Below are 20532 nucleotides of genomic sequence, written 5' to 3' on the forward strand. Positions count from 1 at the left end.
CGGCGACAGCAACATGAAGGCGCGATGACGAAGGCAAAAGGAATCGCAGTGTCCGACGGCTACGTTAAATTCGTGAAAAGGCAAGAGGGTGATCAGCAAAGGACGGCGGCGTGCAAGGAGTCGCCACTGCCTGATGGTAAAAGGGCGAGATCACTCCCCGTGCCTGCGACAAAAAAGATAAGGTGGTCGAGGTGAAAGCATCGAGCGATGGTCGAGGCAAGAGGAGCTAGTCATGTCAAAGAGTCCAACGGAAATTCAATTGATAAGAAAGCGGTTCATCCACAGTCACCTTTACGGTCATATTGTCATTTGGCGAGTGAGACATTATTTGATACATGCGAACAAGGTAACGTGCATGCATTTGTGAGGATTAGTCAAAGAGAAAATATACCCGAGTTCTTAAAAGAAGTAAAAACAACAAAAAACATTGAATCATGAAACCATCAATTGCTTATAAATACATAACATACTTGAATGGTTTTATAGTTTACATGCACAACTCGATTGAAACATGGTATGACCAAAGCTAGATTTGCAATACATCAGCAAAGTTTAGTATTACATTATAGGATTAATACCATAAAAAATCCAAAACCGGTATATCTGTGATAAATTTACACAAATTAATTTTTTGACCACCAAAAATCCTAGATTGGTACACCTTTGACAAATTTACCCTCTGTTTGTTTCTGTTAAATTGTACTGTCAAATTGCTTTGTTAAATGACACGTGGTAGTTGACGGATATACTGGTTTTATGTTTTACCCTCCGTTTGTCACAAGCGTACCAATTTGTGATTTTTTGTGGCATTAATCCAATTTAACGGAAATCAACGAAGGTAAATTAGTCATGAATATACCATTTTGAGATTTTTGGCGATCAAAAAATTAGTTTTGGGTAAATTTGTCATAGGTGTACTAATTTCAGTAATTTAGGGTTTTTCGTGGTATTAATCAAATATATTGGTCATGATTCATTATAAAAACTATATAATCCCATTTATTATTAATCAACTTTTTGGGGAGAAAAGAAAAACAAGAAAAGAGAAAGAGAAGAAAAAAAATAATAACGGGGTGTTGCGAGAATCGAACTCGCGACCTCTCGCACCCGAAGCGAGAATCATACCACTAGACCAAACACCCTCTTTGATATCAGGTGTCATTTTATTTTATTAATTCTCTTTACATTTTTACCCAACCCATAAACAAAATAGTCTGCAACGAAGAGCTCACTCGGAAAAGACGGTGGCAAAAATGGCGGCAGCAACTCTATCTTCATCTTCTTCTCTGTCGCTTCATCTCCTCCACCAACTTCGCCGGCCGCCACCGCCGTCGCCGCCGGCCCCTCCTCCTCCTCTTATCCTCTCTCTATTTCTCAATCCACGGTTTGCCCCCGCCTCCGCCGCCGCCAAGTCGAACGCGCTTTCGTTACCTCCGTCGCTCCCGAACTCCGCCGTCCGATTCCGTGCCCTAATTTCCATTCCACCCTCCTTCTCCTCCGTCCCTTCTCGCCTCGCTTGCTCTCGTCCTCCCTCCTCCTCCTCCTCGTCCGTTGCGGCATTCGCTCGAACACCTTCCCTGCATCCGGAGGCCTCGGCCGACGCGGTTCCTGAGGGGGAGATCTCCGGCGAAGGCGGCGGCCACGACGGAGACGAGGGCAGCGAGCTTCTACTAGAAGAGGAAGAGAAAGAAGAAGAAGTGCCAGAACCGGCCCATCGGCAGCCGAGGACGGCCGGGAAAGTGCCTGATCTGAGCGTGAAGGAGAAGAAGGAGCTTGCGTCGTACGCGCACAGCCTGGGGAAGAAGCTCAAGTCTCAGTTGGTGGGCAAGTCGGGGGTTACCGATAATGTGGCGGCGTCGTTTATCGAGACGCTTGAAGCCAACGAGCTTCTCAAGGTACCTGTTTTTCCTTTCTTCCCTTGTTGTTGCGACGATTTAATTGTTGTTGATTTGTGACCGATTGAATGTGGAGTGAGGAGTGACGATGTGTGTTTTTGAGATGGGATTAATTTGGGGTTGGATGAAGATGAGGTGTGTTTTGTGCTTTAGATTACTTGTTTTGCTTGGAGATTTGTTGTATGTAGGTTCACAGTGGTGTGGAAGAGCATATGGTATGTTGAACATGGAAATGTGCAACTTTTTTTTCTTCTTGTCACTAACTTGTGGTCAATTTTAATAACCATGACTCGCCCATTTCGTGGGTTTTCGAGGGGGTAATTGTTGGGTAAGATCTTCAATGGTTGATGGGTTTCGGGTTTTTTTAGTTCTAGGGAAGGGTTTCATCTGTAAAAAGTAGACGGTTGTTTTAGCTAGTTTAGTTTAAGTCTGTGTTATCGAGTGGGATTTATTTCTTTATCTGAGAGTGGAAGCATTCTTCAAGTGTGATTTTATGCATCTCCACGGTTTCTTGGTCTTAAACTTGGAGAGGTTGGGTTCTTGGACTGGGGGTTTTGGTGAAGAATTGTTACTGATGAGACGAATTGCATATTTCTATTCTGGACTCTGGTTGGATCGGACATCATCACTCATAAACACCTACTTTTTGGTCTTGGAATACTGTTTTTTCTGATTGAGGATTCTTTGTATACGTATACCTTTGTCAAATTTCATGTATTTGAGTGCTCATTTCCTATCTTTTGTTTGTATAGGGAAATCGTGCTATTACTGCAAGAGTTCTTCGTTTTACCATTTCATTTTGTCGTGTGATGTGCATAGTTGCTGTTTGATTGGGTATTTAGGCCTTTCATGTTTGTAGCTATTAGTTTGGTTTGTTATGTAGTGTAAGGGATCCTTCTGAGTGGGATTAAAAGATTTGACAATATTGCCTTCAAAGTTGGATTCCATTTTTAGGGGATTGAAACTCAATTTTTTGCTTTGACTAATCTTCTATTTCTTCAGTCGTGGATGAGCACTTTGGACCTATCCCCGATGTTAGTTACTGGCTGCTTCTCAACAACTTATGCAATGGCCTGAAGTTGTGTGGTTACTGGATATTTTTTTAGTTTGATTGGTCAATAGGGTGTTTATAACAATTCCTATGTCTCCGAAAGCCGAAGGGGCTGTCAGATTTCTCTTTGTAAAAGAATTTTTCCAGAGTTCCATGTTGTTGTATGCATTTCATATGTATAGTGTTTTAGCTCAGGTATATAAAATTTGAAAGTTTCGGATGAACAGGTGTAATTTGTTTCAAATTTTCTTGCTAGATCAAAATACACAGGACTTGTCCTGGTGAGCTAGATGAGGTTGTGGAGCAACTGGAGTTGCTCACCGGATCAGTTGTTGTTGGTCAGATTGGTAGGACCATTATCATATACAGGCCCAGCATTACCAAAATGCAGGCGGAGGAGAAGAAGAGGCAGGCTCGCAGGGTGTTTGTTAGAAAAGGAGCTGACCCCCATCTGCTTCTCTTGGTAAAATGAAAATCTTAGGATTCTCTCAGTTTACTCGAAAACATTATCCCTATTGCAATTTATGGGAGCAATTTGAGAACCTTCCTTAACATTTCATGGTCATTTATGCAGAAGAAAGGTCAACCGTCAAGACTTGCAGGACATGGTCGTCGTGGCAGCCCCCGGGTTTTAAGATCTAGCTCATCGTTTGGTCTATGATCCCTCTTGAACATCTAAGCAAACACATCATCCTTTGTTCCGTCGCTTAATTCTATGATGGCAGGTTCTCTGATAGATAAAAATGGAAGTTTCACGCAACATACATCTTGGAGTGCCATCTGGATTGTGGGAGTGTCCAAACATGCAACGGTGTGGTCATTAATTGGATTTATGGGGAAGTAAATGAGATCATATCATGCTGTTTGCCTTTGTAGGATTCTGATCAGCTTCGAGCGATGAAACTGCTGTTAATCTGGGATGCCAATGTGCACATAGCGCCACTGTCTTCTATCATTTCCTATTTTGCCTCTTCTCCACTCCCAAATGGGTAGTTGTAGGGAGAGATTATTATCAATGTGAAGCTATGCAATGATTTTGGCCAGAACTCACTGGTTCTGCAATTACATCTAGTTACTCTTATAATTGTTTGTTGGACAAATTACTCAGCCATTCACATTTGGAAATGGATACACGTAACATCAAGGTGGGGAGTCGCCCATTTCGTCCCCATAATCTATTTTTTAATTCAGTGCTTAAACTGTTTCTCTTATTCTCTCTCATGCACCATGTCAGATTTAGATTTAATCTCAACATAAAATGTTTATTAACTATGTCACATCACTAAAACCCAAACATAACAGGTTAATTAATTGGATTTCACGATACAAAGTATTTAAGATATGAATTTTCATATGTAAAAATGTTTACCTGTTTGTACATGTCGTAAAATTATCCAAATGCACATGTTATGTAACACAAGATAAAATTTTAAATTGCTTTAGTAAATGAGTACAAGTGTGTCATAAATAGGTAAACAGGTTAATTCGTACCTGTCATGTTTATTATTCATCACGATTACACTAATTACGAACACATTGACACGTGTAGTGTGTATCTTGTCAATGTGTTGTGAAGAAAATTATTAGTTTTAGATAAGGGTCATCGAAATTTATCATGTAGAATATTTTATAATCCTCGTCGTGCTCAAGTGGAGGCTTTTAGAGAGAAAGAACAAAAATATAATAGTTTAAGGATGAAATTGATCAAATAAATAATAGTCAAGGGCTAAATTGAACAAAAAAACAATTGACCACTCAGTAATTTTAACGACCACGTTAGCATAATTTGTTAAAGTTAAACCATCAACAGAAGCACCACATTCATATAAAAACTAGAAAATTCAAGAACGGCATTAAGCAAGATAAAAAAGTTCAAAGACACATTGACCAATGAGGGAAAGGGTCATTATTCATTTTCTTTTTAAGACTGACGGCAAGAAGAAAGGTAAATTTAGGGTTTTGATTTGGCTCCCTCTTTCTTGGCAACTTTGATGTTATATAAATATTCTAGAATTATCGGGAGAGAGGGAGAAAGAAAATACTTAGAAACTACATCTTTACTCTAATATTTTTTTTATGACCATCTACTAATTACTAGCTAATATCCATAAATATACTCCAAGGTTCTATCAGTTAATGTTCATTTCCTATGCTTGCCACTACATCAGAAGTTTCTTCTGACTGCATCCATGGTTCAAGGTTTACTTTCCAGAGCAAACTGCGAGCACCTCCTCTTCAAGAACAATTAGTATATTTTTTTTGTTCCCTATGAGCACCTTACAGAAGAGAATGCACTTGGGCATAACAAATTGACAGTAAAAAACCAATGGATCTATCAATACTGTACTCTCCTAGCAGGAGAAAAGCACAGGCCCAAAAGCAGTGCTCACTTATTGTCTTCTCCTCACCATCCGGTATTAAAGAATGAGAGCCTCCTGATCCATTGTGGAGTCTGGAGAGCACAAATGCCTCCCAGGAAGCTGTTAATTCAGGGTCTTGAAGCAAAGGCAAGAACCCGTCCTTGCTCTTCCTTCGAGGTTCACTAATTTGTAGCTAAATTCACGGGGATAGTTCGGTACTTAAGCAGCTTTCAACTTCCCCATTTGAAACTGAGTCGAGGTCTCGGAGTAAAGTATCCCTGTAGGGGAGAGGAGACGCCGGAGAGCAAGGAAGAATCGAGCCTGAATAACGAATACCGAAAACAAGTCTTGAGCAATAGTGCATAAGGAGAGAATGGGGGGACGTTCTTAAATATCTACAATTGCTAAGAATTACCCATTGAAACCCGACGAGTGCACCCCAGCAGCCCGGCAAACCGTATCCTCTGCTGCTTACGAGCTGATATTGAAGAGAATGAAGGAAAATGCTTCAGTTCATAAAGATTTTGGAGAAAAAATCAAAGAACTCTTAAATCAAAGTTATAGAAACTTGAGGAACAGATCCCTACCATAAGCAGGAGGGCGCCAAGAGAGAAGCAACTGCTCATCGACAAGCTAATAAATTTGAAATCTCTTCCAGCCTGTAAAATAGATGGGTTCTGATGTTAGATCTCTCTGATCTTCTTATTCTCATGTATTGTGAATTAAATGACACTGTGAAGAACAGGGCAGGTGATTAGTATCCGGTACTCCAGGATCAATGCCAATCATGTGTCCATTGTTAACATGCCAGAGCGCTTGAGATCGTTTGTCACCATTAAAATGTACTGAGGAAGTGAAGACAGTTGGAAAGTAACGAGACTTACCAACAATGTTCCCTCGAGGCTATGAGTACAAGGTGTCGCAAATAAGGCAACAAAGAACGGAAGCAAGACTTTGTGCATCTGCAAGAACAAGCAGAAGAAATTACTGAGATGCTTAAATTGCACCTTGCGCTCAATATTGCGGTGCCTGCCGTGCTAAAAACAAATGCCGAGTAGACAAAATAAATGATTGATGCCAAAATTTGGTAGAACGAGTGCATTAAAGAATCAAAATCAGCATATTGAACATAGTTGCCTGTAAAATGATAAAAAGAAAAAGGAGGTTACGTCATCGATATGATAAAAAAGGCACTAACCTGCTGTATGACATTAGGATCAGCTGTGAAAATATTGGGGAACAAACCAGGAACAGAAGCTCCAATACCAGATATTACTAGTCCCAGAATTGCTCCGATAATCATAAGAGACTTCAGCAGCTCTCGGGCCTGAGAATTTTTTAAGTCCCTTTAGCACAGATATCTTTTTCAGGGCAGTCCAAATCTACTCAAGCAAGAAGTGCGAGGAAAGGCAGTACATCGACATGTCAGAATCTATGGAGGTGGAAGCCAAAATACCTTCTCTAAGCTTCGGGTTCTTCCATACATCAACTCAGGCATAAACGACTGCGCAGTTTGAGAGAGAGGCTCACCCCATACTACGCACATGCCGTACATTTGTATCATGACCTGACAGTATACGCATGGAGTTCATCAATGCCACACTAAAATTGGAATGGAAGCCAAGCAAAGCAGTTTATGCAATGCACTAAAAATTAACCTGGTGAGCCGCAACCGTGTCTGTGCCCATGGCCGTGGCATAGTACGTAATGAGCGAGTAGAAAGCCACCTGAAATGTTGACACATCTCGAATGCGTCAGCCTCGTAATTGAGTAGGACAGACCACAATCTTTCTGGTAAAATGGAGCTGACCTTTGAAAACATGGTTATAAAAACTGGAGCGGCAATCCCAAATATGTGTAGAAATTCGCTGGGTGATGGAACGGAGACAGCAAAGCTGTTAAAACCTTTCTTGTTCAGAGCTTCGATCATCATATATGCTGCAACAATCTGGATGGTCATGTATTTACCAGTGAGTGATAATCAAGAAGGAAGATCATCATGGATTGAGTGAAATATAAGCTGAAAGGGGAATTTATGTTTGTTCATTCTCAAATTTCTGGGTGATTTTCCCTGATTGCACCAAAAAGTAACAAGAAAATGATCTTTGAGGATACCTGTGATGCCATTGTTGCCCAAGCAGCACCAACAATACCATAACCCAACATTTTGCACAGGACTAAGTGACCTATTCCATTTACAGAACTGGCCACTAATAGAGCCTTCAAGGGGCCCATGGAATCCTTCATGCCAAGGCTGAAATGAAAAATTAGGAAGCCATTAGAAGTAGAACAATGAGAAAATATTTTGAGTGATTTCATCTATTTTATCACAACCAATCACCAGCACAGCACATCCTCGTCGGTCATCACATAAATCAAGTACCACTAGATTCACAAGCGTGGACAAAAATGATATCCGACAACTACTAGATATGCCGGTCTGCATATGCCAGCCAAAATTACAAGCATCTGAACTATATTCTTAACTTGAGAGGTATCAGCCAGTCTCAGGACTCAAAATTAGGTGGTTATCGCATATCTCAGAACAGTAAAAGGCACGCAGCTGATGCCTGAAGAGGACAGAATCAAGAAAAAGAATAGAGACCTAGATGCTAAGGAATAGCTTTATTGTACTAAAGTATCTCATCCTGCATGATATCGCAATCACCCAGATGTAACCTTATGATGTTTAAAAACTTTCCGTATGAAACGAGGCTAGAGTTGCAGAGCCTCGGTACATATTGTACAATGTTAAAGATCCTCGGAGAACAACTAATGCAGGAGTCTTCCAACGGTTGCTAGGAAATGAACAGCACATTCAAACATGGATACATGAATCTGCTCAGCAATCAGCACACAGTGCTTTATCGACATGCCTTATGTAGCACAGGCTGCAGAGTACTAAACAAGGACATATATATGAAGTACCCACCTCGAGCTTTGAGCAACCAATCCATAAAGGATGGCAGGCCATGCTAGTCCTCGGATCTATCAAAAGAAGATGATTGCGGTCATTTATGAATTTGTGAAAAAATTACAAACTTGAGGTGATTAGATACAAGGAGCATGAGATCTAAACTATGCTTCAATAAGCCAAAAACTTCAAATCTAGATCAATCCAGCTTGTATAGATTTAGCAAAACTTATAAACCTAGTTTGGGGCCTCGGAAGGATCATCTGCCACGGTCTCAATCTGTCCATTTCTCCTCATTAGAGATCGTACAGACACAGGGTGGATCGATTGAACTATTGTTGAAAATATTGTAATTTAGAAGCATACAAGATGACAAGCTAGCAAATGATCACAATTGGTTAACAAAAAGAAAAGACGCTTGAAAATGAATGAACCTGAACATATTTGGTTGCTGCAGGTACAATGTGCACATTCTTTGCCCCTGCAAAAGCTGCAAGTATACGAGTTCGGGCTCGTCAGTTCACTGCATTACCCTGTTTCTCGGAGACTGAATTTCTTGTCTTAGCAACGAATTTACACGTAACAAAAGCAGCTGATTGTTCCTTAGTTCTTATGCATGATATGCCGAAGTTTACTACATATTTTTAACAAGGAAGAATGAAAACCAGCTTATTACCAGTGAGTGCTTGTGATCCAAGGAATTGGGTGAACAAAAGCAACAGCGTCCCACACGTCAATCCAATGAACAACAAGATGGAGATTTGGTGCTGAACGTCTTTTTTGTCCTGCAATGAATTCATCCGGTTAACTCGGAGGAGCAAATTCAGTACCAGATGAACCCCTTAAACATACGATTACATCCATCGCAACCAGATGCGTGAAAGGTACTTGGAAGCAATTGTACATCGCAGCAGCAGGATGTAAATTCGCTTTTGACACAGGACCACAGTGGGAACCAACGAAACAAGGCATAAATGTTTCAGCATTGAGCTTTTGTGAGAAATGCAGTTGTTAAGCAGGCATGTTAATCATTCTAAACTCTATACCATATCATTCTCACACTCTCAAATCTAAAATGTCACCGACCGCACTTAAACTACTGCGTAACAAGAAATTATTCATCTAGAATGCTCGGAATGCTTACCCCTTTTGCAAGCGACGTGGCAACCATATTCGAAGTAGCAATCGACAGGAACATGAACAGAAGATTCATGTTGTCGCAGAACACCGTCCCAGGACCTGTTCATTCGAAAAATTACACTGATAATTAGACTCATAAGCAAGCTTCTTGCTTTCTTCCCTGAAACCGATGGAGCTCCAATTGAATCGATCTCAATTCAGAGGAACTCCAACAATCGATCAAACTAACCTAAAGCGGCAAGCTCCATCGAGCTTCCCTGGCCGATCACGGCCGTCGAGATGAGACTCATCAACGGAGCACAGATCCACAGCCCCGTCGCCGGCCCCGAGAACATCACGATCTCCTTGATTTGGCTCCACAGGCTCTTCGTTGCCAGATCCTCCTCCTCAGTGCCAACTCCCGCCGCTTCGAGCTCTCCTTCTTCGCTCGGAACTACCAGCGCGCCATTGCTGTCGCTCCTGGCGGCGGCGACCACGGGCTCATCGTGGAGGAGCTCTTGGCTCGAACTGCTGAGGCACGAAGCCGTGAAGGGGCGCCGAGGGCGCGTCGGCGGCAGCGAGATGCGCAATGGAGGTCCGAGCGAGGCGGGTAGGAGGGACGGCGGTCGGAGTCGAACCGGGGATGGCCGAGGGAGTCGCCTGAGATTGGCATTGCGGTGGATTAAGGTAGGTGAATGAGCGAGCGTGTTGATTTGCATTGCGTTTATTGCCGTTGATGCGCAGAGAGAGAGAGAGAGAGACTATTGGAGAGAGAAAAAGAGCGGGCTTATATAGCAGCCATTTTCAAACGAGCTGGAGCGGCTCGAGAGCGACTCGGCTCGGCTCGGCCCGGCCGGGTACGGATGAAGGGGAGCGGGGAAATTTCAGGAGGGGGGAAGATCGATGCGACTGAGGAGCTCGGCTTGGCAGCCGACGCGCGGCGGCGGCTTTGCTCTTCCAACTAACTTCTTTCCTTCGTGGTGAGCCGGTATCTAACTGTAAGGAGCGTGAGGGCCACGCGCCGATGCGCACGTGCCCAGCGGCAATTCCAGGCGGTGCCTCCCTCTCCCGCGAAAGACCATAAGGTCCGTCAGCCCGCACGAGTTAAAATTTCTACTTGCTTGATTAAGTGGAGTTGAAAAATGAAAAATCTACAAGAACATGCTTGTTAAAAGAAAGTGATTTAGGATAAGTCTATTGGAAATCCTAAAACTTCTCATAAAAGTGCAATTTAGCTCTAAAATTTTCAAAAAATGCAATCGAATCCTAAAACTTTCTAAAATGAAAATAAATTCCTAAAACTTATTAAATTGGTCAAATCAAGTCCTTCCATCGATTGCATTTTTTGAAAGTTTTAGAACTCGATCACACTTTCGTGACAAATTTTAGGACTTGATTACACTTTTTGAAAGTTTTAGGACTCGATTACATTTTCATAACAAGTTTTAGGACTTTAATTCACTTTTTGAAAGTTTTCAGACTAAATTGCACTTTGGTGACGAGTTTTAAAACTTTCAGTGCACTTATCCCAATTAATTTTCAAATTGAGTTAAGAAATAAATTAAAACGTTTCGTGCTATTTTCATTGTTTTCAATTCAAACGGAAATCAAGAGGTCTAAATATCTGGCAATCAAATATGCTCAAAAGAATGATGCTCCAACACTAAAATTGGCATGTAATATCAATCTACGAAATGCTGCTTTAGATTTTTTTTGAGACTTGGATATGACATGATTATTCAGCTAAATGTTCGTTTAGGTTTGTGCTACTTTACATTACAAGTTACTTTTGGAAATCAATCTTAACACCCACAGTATTGTTGAGGAGAAAATAAAAAACTAAATTGAAATTTATCTTTGCACTAGTTTTTTGTGAAAATGAAAGTTGAAAATCTTCACTAATTAAACGACCTCAAATCTACACGCCCTATTTATGATAAATTTCATGAGTAAATCCTAAGTGTAGCAGGTACAAACGAGTAGGCGAGAGCATGGTCCGGGTCTAAGTTCTAGAGCTGGAATCAAGAACTAAATCGATCTACCCTGGAATTTGCATTGAACTAAACTGGCCTTTTTTAGACCGATTCCTAGATAGAACCGAAAAACCGTTCTCCATTTTTCAGATTTTTTTAGTGTGATAAAAAATTAAATAATTGGCTTTTTTATTTGGATTAATACCAAAAAAAAATCTCAAACTAGTACACCTGTAACAATCCTACCCCGAACTATGTTTTTGACCACCAAAAATCCCACACTGAAACACGTGATAATTTTATCCCGAACTAATTTTTTTACCACCAAAAACCTCAAACCGGTACACTTGTGACAAATTTATGCTCCGTTAGTTTCTATTGAATTTTACTATCAAATTGCTAAGTTTGATGATACGTGGTAGTTGGCGGGTGTACCTGTTTGGGATTTTACTCCTCTGTTTGTCACAAGTTTACCAATTTGTAAATTTTCGTGATATTAATCCAATTTAACGGATACTAACGGAGGGTAAATTTGTCATAAATGTACCAGTTTGGGATTTTTAGTGGTCAAAAAATTATTTTGGGGTATAATTATCATAGGTGTATCAGTTTGAGGTTTTTAGTGATCAAAAAATTAGTTTGGGGTAAAATTATCACAGGTGTACCAGTTTGGGGTTTTTTATTGTAAAAAAATTAGTTCGAGGTAAAATTGTCACAAGTATACCGGTGTGGGATTTTTAGTAGTAAAAAAATAGTTCGGGATAAATTCGTCATAGGAATTCCAGTTTTGGATTTTTTGTGATATTAATCCTTTTTATTTTGACTTATGACTTTGTCTTTGTGAGTCTCTTTTATTTTGAGTCGCTAATTTTTATAATAAAAAGAAATATGATGGTTTTATGTGTGAATCTACCCACTCAATTGTATACATGCGTAGAATGACATATTCGAGACACAATCTCGGGATCAAACCTAACCTAGTCGGTTCCCAAGTTTTGAACCCACGAACCTATCCACTCAAAGCCAAGTTCGTCAATTAGAACATAGACCGTTCCTCACCCTATCAACGAGCCTGATGGCAGCGCGCCACTGTCTTTGATTTTGATGGATTTAATCGAATAACCACATACCCTTAGGATGGTGGTGAACTTCTCCAACTATCATACGATGCACTCAATATTGACTCAAATTCCGGAAATATTCTTATGTGCGATCCGGGTACGTGAGCCTACATCAGTCTTCACGTGAAATCTACACGATTTAATGGCCAAGATAAAATGGGCTCGCGTGGATGGGAAGCTAGCACCGGTTGCTTCAAAATTTGGATCCTGCGAGGTCTTCGTGGCCCTTGCGAATTGGTCAGATCCTCTTAACACGCTCTCACAGCCAGCAATTCATGGTCAACCGGGCTCCCCAAAAAGCGAGCGTACCTTCCTTTCTTGGTATATCCACCAAATTGGTCGGGAAAAAGACAAAACAAGAGAGTAAAAACACAAGTACTTTCACATCTGCTGGTCATCGTTTCGATGATGAACGATATCAAAAAGGCATGATCTGCCGCCTTGGAGATCCACTCGTTGACCAACCATACCATGCAAGGCTATAATGTGTAAGTTTGACGTGGCTTCTCCTTCCACTTATAAGAAAAGAAAAAGGAAGTCGTTTTGGTGGCTGATATCTTCTTTTCAATCCCCCCCTCGTCTTTCTTCTCTATTCACCGGTGAAGATTGGTTGCCAACCGTCGCGAGCAATTCAATGAATGCGGTGCCAGTGAGGAGAAAGAAGGCGATCCCCGCACTCCGAACTCTTCGATGAGGTGGCACCGAGAAGCGAAGCAGCAGCACCGAAGTCGCGGTCGCAAACTAGTGGGCTGTGGTGAAGTTGAGCTGGGAGGAAAGGAATTGAAACTAAAGACGGAGATGCTGTAAGGGGATGGAGTCCGAGAAGACGGCAATGAAACCCGAGGTCACATATCTCTATCTTGCCGACATCTCGTATCGTCTCCATAGACGATGAGGAGCTTCAACTTGTTATTCAAATCTGAGATCTGTGATCTTGTCCATGGACACGACGATGAGAGAAACGCGCGGTGGGTGGAATGGTTCCATAAACGAGGAGGTGGAGATGGTGCGTTTGCCGCGAACATGGCTGCGGCAACCACCTGAGAAGGTGGCATATGACGTCCGTCAACTCAGGCCGGATGAAGACGATGAGCTCCGGTACATTTGATCGATGACTGTGTAGGACTTACATTGAAAAGGATGTTTTTAACACCATAAACAACGAAACAACCATGCGGCACTTTTAAAGACACGAACCCCTGGGGGTTGCCGGCCACCCTTCCCACATGGGAAGGTCGGGCACATAGTGAAGCTGAACTTTATTACGAAGCCTGTCCATTACAAAAAAGGGTCGGCCCGAGCAAAGGATAATTGGGTCAAGAATTTTTACTAAGATCCTCATTCAAATTCGCCCATCCTATATTAGACATAGGACGAGCTAAGCAAGCCATCCGGTACTGATTGTTGATAGTTTGTTTGTAAAATAAATAAAGAGGTGCATTGTCCCACAACGAAAAAGATATGAGTGTGTGATGATTATTTTTTATATGTTCAATTGATGAAAAGATATGAGTGTGTATCTATTAATTGACGATTATTTTTTTCAATGGTTATTTTTAAAAAGCAGTTATAAAAAAATTACAACATTTTTTTTTCGATTGTTTCCTTTTGAGAATTCTTGGAGAAATACTAGAATTGTTATATGGTATTCTCATTCGAGACTTCATTGTATCCTGAAGGGTTTTTGCTAGTAACCATTAGCATCCTTGTGAGGCAAATTATTCCTTAAAAACAATGTATGAGCCTCAAGGTCTTATTATATTTTTCTCCATTGATTTTTTTCCCAACAATTTGAACGAATTATTGTGGCACAACTTGAATAAGCAAGTGTTATAGGGTCTTTCATGTATGCAATGCATTTTACTAAACCCGATATCACTTTTTCCGTGTGTAAGTTGAATAGATACACTAGTAATCCAACTATTGAACATTGGAATGCTATTACTAGAATTTTTTGTTATCTCAAGAGAACTAAAAATTTGGGATTATTCTGTAATGATTATCCAGCTGTATTCGAAAGATACAGTGATGCTAGTTGGATATTACTAGTTATAAGGTTTAATGGGTAAAATTATCCCGCTGTATTCGAAAGATGCAGCGATGCTAGTTGGATATTACCAGTTATAAGGTTTAATGGGTAAAATTATCCAGCTGTATTCGAAAGATATAGCAATGCTAGTTGGATATTACTAGTTATAAGGTTTAATGGGTAAAAACAAGTTATTAAAAGTGATTGTTTGATATTAATATTAGTCCGGACATGAGAAGTTTGAATTATATTCTTAATGTTTTTGTAGGCTGAATTATATTTTAATGAAGTATAATACAAATTAGTAATGTGTTTACTAGTAACAGAAACACTTGGTATATACTTCACTTATATGAGCTTAAAAGTGGTACTGCTTCTTACGAAAGTTGGGATTATTTTCTAGAGAACTTATGAAACAGGAATAAACACAAGGCCATAATAGTGCTAAGTAAATTATAAATCTTCTTGTTGAAACAAGAGGTTAGTAAATGTGCAATATATTTGATTTATTGTTGAAGTAGCAAAGTTTAAAGCTATAGCTACTTATAACTTTTATAAAATTTTGAGATACTTGCACTAAATAAAAGTTTAACTCGAAAAAGACTTTTATGTATGTATAATTAGTGTCACGGAAATTTTGGCTGTATTTTTTCTAAAATTATTTTTGTAATTTTGTTTTACAAACAAAGTGAGGGATTGTTGATAGTTTGTTTATAAAACAAACAAAGAGGTGCATTGTCCCACAACGAAAAGATATGAGTGTATGATATCTATTCAATTGATGAAAAGATATGAGTGTGTATCTGTTCAATTTACGGTTATTAAAAAAATACAGCATTTATTGTCCGATTGTTTCATTTTGAGAGTTTTTGGAAAAATACCAGAATTATTATCTGGTAATCTCATTCGAGACTTTATTGTATCTTGGAGGATTTTCGCCAATAACCATTAACAACCTTGTGGAGCAATTAATTTTTTAAAACCAGTATATTCACATCTCAAAGCTTGATTTCATTTTTCCCGATTGTGTTTTTTTTCCTACAATGATCGCCTCTAAATAACCGTACTTAGTTCTTCGAACAACTTCCTCTCCACGTCACGCTTTTTGTCCCCAGTTACTCCTCTCTCGTGCTTGTTTACCAGCATTATATAATTTATCATCACAAAACAAGCCATCTCGATGAAAGTGTTACTGATTGTTCATCCTTTGCTCGTTGAATATTCTTTTGTTCTTTTCACAAGCAATCTCTGCACATTGAATTACTCCCCGATGATGAGCGTATCCGCGAAGAGCTGCAAACGACCTGGATCTTCGTCAAAATCAGATCTATACACAACAAACGGGAGAATTATCAAAAAAGTTATAAACTTAATGTAATTGTATCAATTAAGTCCTAAACATACTTTTGCCAATTGAGTTCTAAACATTTTGTATTTGTATTGACTCAGTTCATCCGGTCAATTTTGGCCAGATATAACTAACATGGACACCGATTGTACTATGTGGCGCGGCCGATGCTAACGTGAACATTTTTAATAATATTTTACTATTCTTTTCAATTTTTCATTTATTTTTTTTATTTTTCTTTTCTTCCTCTTTCCTTTTTTTTTTCTTCCCTTCTTCCTCTGGTCAGTCGCAAGCCACTGGCGAGGGTGAGGCTCGACCTCACCGTCATTGGGCGAGGGCAATCGTCGAGGTTAGAGGAAGAAGGGAAGAAAAAAAAAGAAAGAGAAAGGAAAAGAAAAAAAAGAAAAAATAAATAAATCGAAACAATATTAAAATAATAATAGGGATATGTTCACTAGAAGTCCTAAAACTTGTCACGAAAGTGCAATTGAGTCTTAAAACTTGCAAAAAGTACAATCAAGTCCTAAAATTTGTCAAATTAGTTCAAATGAGTCTTAAAGTTAACACCGTCAAACTTACTAATGAAAAATGCTAATGTGTAAGTGGCGATGACGTGGCTAAAGTATGAAACATAAAATTAAAACAACGTCGTTTTGGCCCAAATTTGATTTTTAATACTAATTTTACTTAAATTAAATTTAAAAATAAGGTAAAATTTTAATTCTTTTTTTAAAAAGAGGATAGGCGGGGAGGGCAGCCCTCCCCGCCGCCGCCGCCCCACCATCATCGGGAGGGGCCAGCAAGGGTTGGGGGATGGCAGGCGAGGGCCCGCAAGCCCTCGCCTGATCTAGGGGAGGGTGGCAACCCCTCGCCTGCCGTCCCCCCACCCTTGCGACCCCTCCCAGCGATGGTGGAGCGGCGGCAGGGAGGGCTCCCTCCTCGCCTATCCTCCTCCTCCACTTTTTTTTTTTTAATTTTAGCTTATTTTCAAAATTTAATTTAAATAAAATCAATATTAAAATAATAATAAAAGTCACGTCATTGCCACGTAGAATAGAAAAAATAATAAAACTACTACGTCAGCATTTTCTGTTAGCCAAAGTGAACGGTGTTAACTTTAGGACTTGATTGAACCAATTTAACAAGTTTTAAGATTTCATTGCATTTTTTGTAAGTTTTAAGATTCAATTGCACTTTCGTGACAAGTTTTAGGACTTCTAGTAAACATATCCCATAATAATATAAATTATTCACGTCAGCGCCGGCCACGCCATGTAGAACAACGGGCGTCTATGTCGACGATATCCGGCAAAAATGTAAAAGGTTTATGACTCAATTGGCAAAAAAAAAAATTTAAAAATAAATTGACACAATTGCAATATGTTTATAACTTTATTAGTAATTGTCTTCACAAGAAACTCAAATGCCTCTCGAGGGTTTCCTTCGAAGGACCTTCCGATGTCAATCTTCGATGATTGAGCGAGTAATGATTAAAAAACGAGGAGCAAGAGAAAGTGTTTAGGCCGGAAGATCTTTAGATTCCAAAAAAAAAGATCGAGAAAGTTAGTTTTGATAGACTTTCTAGTTTGTGTTCTCATCTTTCTATTTATGGTAGCCAAATCTTGAGCCGCCCCTTTTGACCTATTGCATGGCATGACAATCGCCGGAGGTTGCTCTAGTGGCGACCCTTTCCACCTGGGAAGTTTCCAACCTTCTCGGGAGGGTTGGAATGGGGACACGTGAGTAAGAAAGCAAGGTTTCGCAACCTGCACACAACACATATCATGCGTAGTGACTTGTAAACTAGATATAGGATAGGACCAGACCCAAAAAAAAAAAAGTAAATAAATTGCCTGTGACGTGAAAAATAAGATGCTGTTACCATCCTCTAGTTTCGTCTCAATGATATTCATACTCCCAACTTTGATACTCTTTGAAAGGAATTCCGTGAAATCTGTTCTTGGGCTTCGGCGGCCTCCAAGTCCGAACCTTTGATAACCCGCAAGGCTCGGAGATTCGCAAAATTCGAGATTGACTGGATACGAACATGTCACTTCTGATTATTTTGGGCTTCTGAGGCCCATCTAAAATTTTTGGTATTTAGTAATCCGTCAAACGGGTGGGTCGAGTCGGGTTGAAAAAGATCCCATCCAAATTTATCCATTTAATCAATACAGATTTAGCGACCATACTCATTCCCGACCTGACCCGGGATTCTTTCTTTTTTCATGCAATTTTTCTTCTTAAATTGTTGCTTTTGAAGAATGGGTGACTTCATAGACCGACTTGTTGAGTTAGTGACGAAGCTTAAGGATTGGGTTATGGACTAGGGTGTGAAGGTGGCGGTGAAAGTCCGGCCCATGCCATCTGTAAATAATGAAATTCGGACTTTGGTTTTTGGTTATATATATAGATGAAGGATCTTAATGTATTGGGCTTAATGAAAGCACGACTTACATTTCTTACGTAACAAACATAAATCTATACTAATTTACCTTTTTCTATCATTTTCCAAAATTTCACATCTCAGTTGACAAGTAAGTCATACTTGTTTAGCAATGAATGCAAATCTTACATTGTTAACAATGAGAGAGTACTTAAATCATTTTCAAAATAATAATACAAAGATTAACATCATCATGAAACATAATATTAGGACCAAAATCACACATCTTTCGAAGTATATGGATAGAAATGTGTTTTCCTTAATCAGACGTCGTTCGCTTGCCCTTCATAAAAAAGGTTTGCAAGAGCCATTCCTCACCACCAATCAGCTTTTCAAGACCATATAACCGAAGTGCATCTTTTCGATCATTTAGAGCAAATAAAGTTATTTTCCTCGTTCTCATGAACTAAGGATTCAACTCCGCATCTCTCCAATCATTTGGTAGTTGAAAATTTTTTTTATATCCTCGTTAGATCTTGACATGTCAACTAATTAGTTTTAAAAAAATATGAATCGGAATAAGTTGTATATAGCGAGAGAAAATACAACATACTATATTTCTATCAAACAGTAGATCAAACACTTGGTGGTGGTCTAGTGTTATGCAAAGTCATGGAGTACTCATAAAGAATTAGAGACCACTACTCCACAAACAGCTCAAAATTCACCTTTCGAGTGAACTAAGAATGCGCATGGCAACGATTCTGTGCTTAGAATCTGATTTTACTAAAAAATGATTCTTTTTTATTCCGTGTCCGGAAACAATTTCTAAGTATTTGAAGGCATTTGGTAACTGCCCAAAATTTCTATTCTTGGAATAGAAAAAGAACAGAAATACGTTTAGTAACTACACAAAATTTCGTTTTATTAATAATATTTTGAATTTTTTAATATTTCTTTCTTTTTTACCTTTTTTTTTTCTTTTTTTTCTTTCTTTCCCTTCCTTTCCTTGGCCATGGTCGATCGCCGGCGCCGGCAACCGGCCACAAGCCAGGGCCAGCGAAGGCGTCGCGGCCCTCTCTGCCGCCTTCACCGCTGGCCTCGCCGATCGCGACGGCGAGGTCGAGCCTCGCCCAGCCAAGGCGAGGCCGAACTCGCCGTCGTTACCCATCTCCCTTGCCTAGGTCATAACGGCAAAGTCGGCCTCGCCTTGGCTGGGTGAGGCTTGACCTCGCCTAGATCTGGCGAGGGCGTTGCATCGTCGGCCCTCGCCCTCACTGACCTTGCCGTGGCGACCTTGCCTTCGCCGGTCCTGGCCTGTGGCCAGTCACCGGTCGCCGACGGCCGGCTAGGAAGAAGAAGAAGAACAAATCAAGAAGGAAGAAGAAAACCAAGAAGAATCAGAAATGGAAAAATTGTTCGCAGAATCAAGAAGTTACTATTTTTGCTTCTTGATTCTGTTCCAAAACTGATTCTGAGAATAATTTTTTTGCAAATTTGTGCTCGGGAACAAAAAATTTAACAAACGGATTTATGTTCCCAAACTGATTCTGGAAACAAAATAACATAATTTTTTACTGTTTGGCAACTTGCCAAACGGGCCCTAAGTGCCCGTAACTTCTCCATATCAACACACGAAGTCATAGACAAAATATTTTATCTTATAATTTTACGCAAGTCATCCCCTAACAAAAGAAAAAAACAAGACTTTGAATAGACAAACCAACCCGTGACCGAAGTGACCTTTCCAAAATGACGCTATTAGAAACATCACCAAATCAGATCCTACCCAAGTCTCTACCGATCTATCGCGTGAAACCCCCACATTGATCAGGACAACAAAAACCCAAATCAACAGTTTGACTGAAAGGGAAAAACAGAGAATGGCGAACTCGAGCGCGTGAAAGAATCTTGTGCTGCGGCGAAAGTAACAGATTATGCACTGGAGCACTGGAGCGATGCCCAGACCTAGTTTTTGAGAGGACTGATTTCCGAGTACAGAGTTGGGGCTTGCGAGTTGAGTTCGCTTGCCGGAGTGCTGGCCGAGCAGGTTCGCCCCAACCCTCTCCGTTGTCTTCACGTAGGTCTTTGCTCTATGATCGTTGCTTAAATCCATGCAAGCCACTTTTTAAAGTATGGCAAACGCCCATATCTAACCTATCAAATATAGGTCGAGAAGTAGTCATTTGACCTGACAGATCTACTGTTAAATACATTGATCTTCTACCGCCGTTAGTTGCCCCCTATCATTCTAATTGAAAGCATCTTTTTTAGACCCCTCGTTTAAGTCACATCGGGCAGAGAGCTAGGACGATGAGTTCATGCGCGTGAAATAG

At 40.1% G+C, this 20532-nt stretch overlaps 2 protein-coding genes and 1 non-coding gene across 3 annotated transcripts; 1 reads left to right on the forward strand and 2 right to left on the reverse strand.

Moving 5' to 3' along the window:
• Positions 1-1070: 1070 nt before the first annotated feature.
• Positions 1071-1142, reverse strand: TRNAP-CGG (transfer RNA proline (anticodon CGG)). Its single transcript has one exon. It is a non-coding gene; the product is annotated as a tRNA-Pro (tRNA).
• A 78-nt stretch (positions 1143-1220) lies between these two features.
• Positions 1221-4008, forward strand: LOC115690299 (uncharacterized). Its single transcript, XM_030616620.2, has 3 exons — positions 1221-1895; positions 3203-3409; positions 3521-4008. The coding sequence occupies exons 1-3, from the start codon at positions 1254-1256 to the stop codon at positions 3605-3607; spliced, it is 936 nt and encodes a 311-aa protein (XP_030472480.1). The 5' UTR covers positions 1221-1253; the 3' UTR covers positions 3608-4008.
• Positions 4009-5037: 1029 nt separating this feature from the next.
• Positions 5038-10110, reverse strand: LOC115689430 (protein DETOXIFICATION 46, chloroplastic-like). The gene is made up of 14 exons (XM_030615459.2): positions 9590-10110; positions 9365-9459; positions 8897-9005; positions 8655-8710; positions 8239-8294; positions 7422-7560; positions 7117-7254; positions 6965-7033; positions 6763-6873; positions 6505-6633; positions 6191-6268; positions 5894-5965; positions 5722-5784; positions 5038-5627 (listed from the first exon to the last, which is right to left on the reverse strand). Exons 1-14 carry the CDS (start codon positions 10056-10058, stop codon positions 5526-5528), a joined length of 1686 nt encoding a protein of 561 aa, XP_030471319.2. The 5' UTR covers positions 10059-10110; the 3' UTR covers positions 5038-5525.
• Positions 10111-20532: the final 10422 nt, after the last annotated feature.

The sequence above is a fragment of the Syzygium oleosum genome, unplaced genomic scaffold (assembly GCF_021117445.2).
Source record: "Syzygium oleosum isolate NSW1041296 unplaced genomic scaffold, Sole_v2.1 Sole_v2.02, whole genome shotgun sequence".
In the NCBI taxonomy this organism is placed as follows: domain Eukaryota; kingdom Viridiplantae; phylum Streptophyta; class Magnoliopsida; order Myrtales; family Myrtaceae; genus Syzygium; species Syzygium oleosum.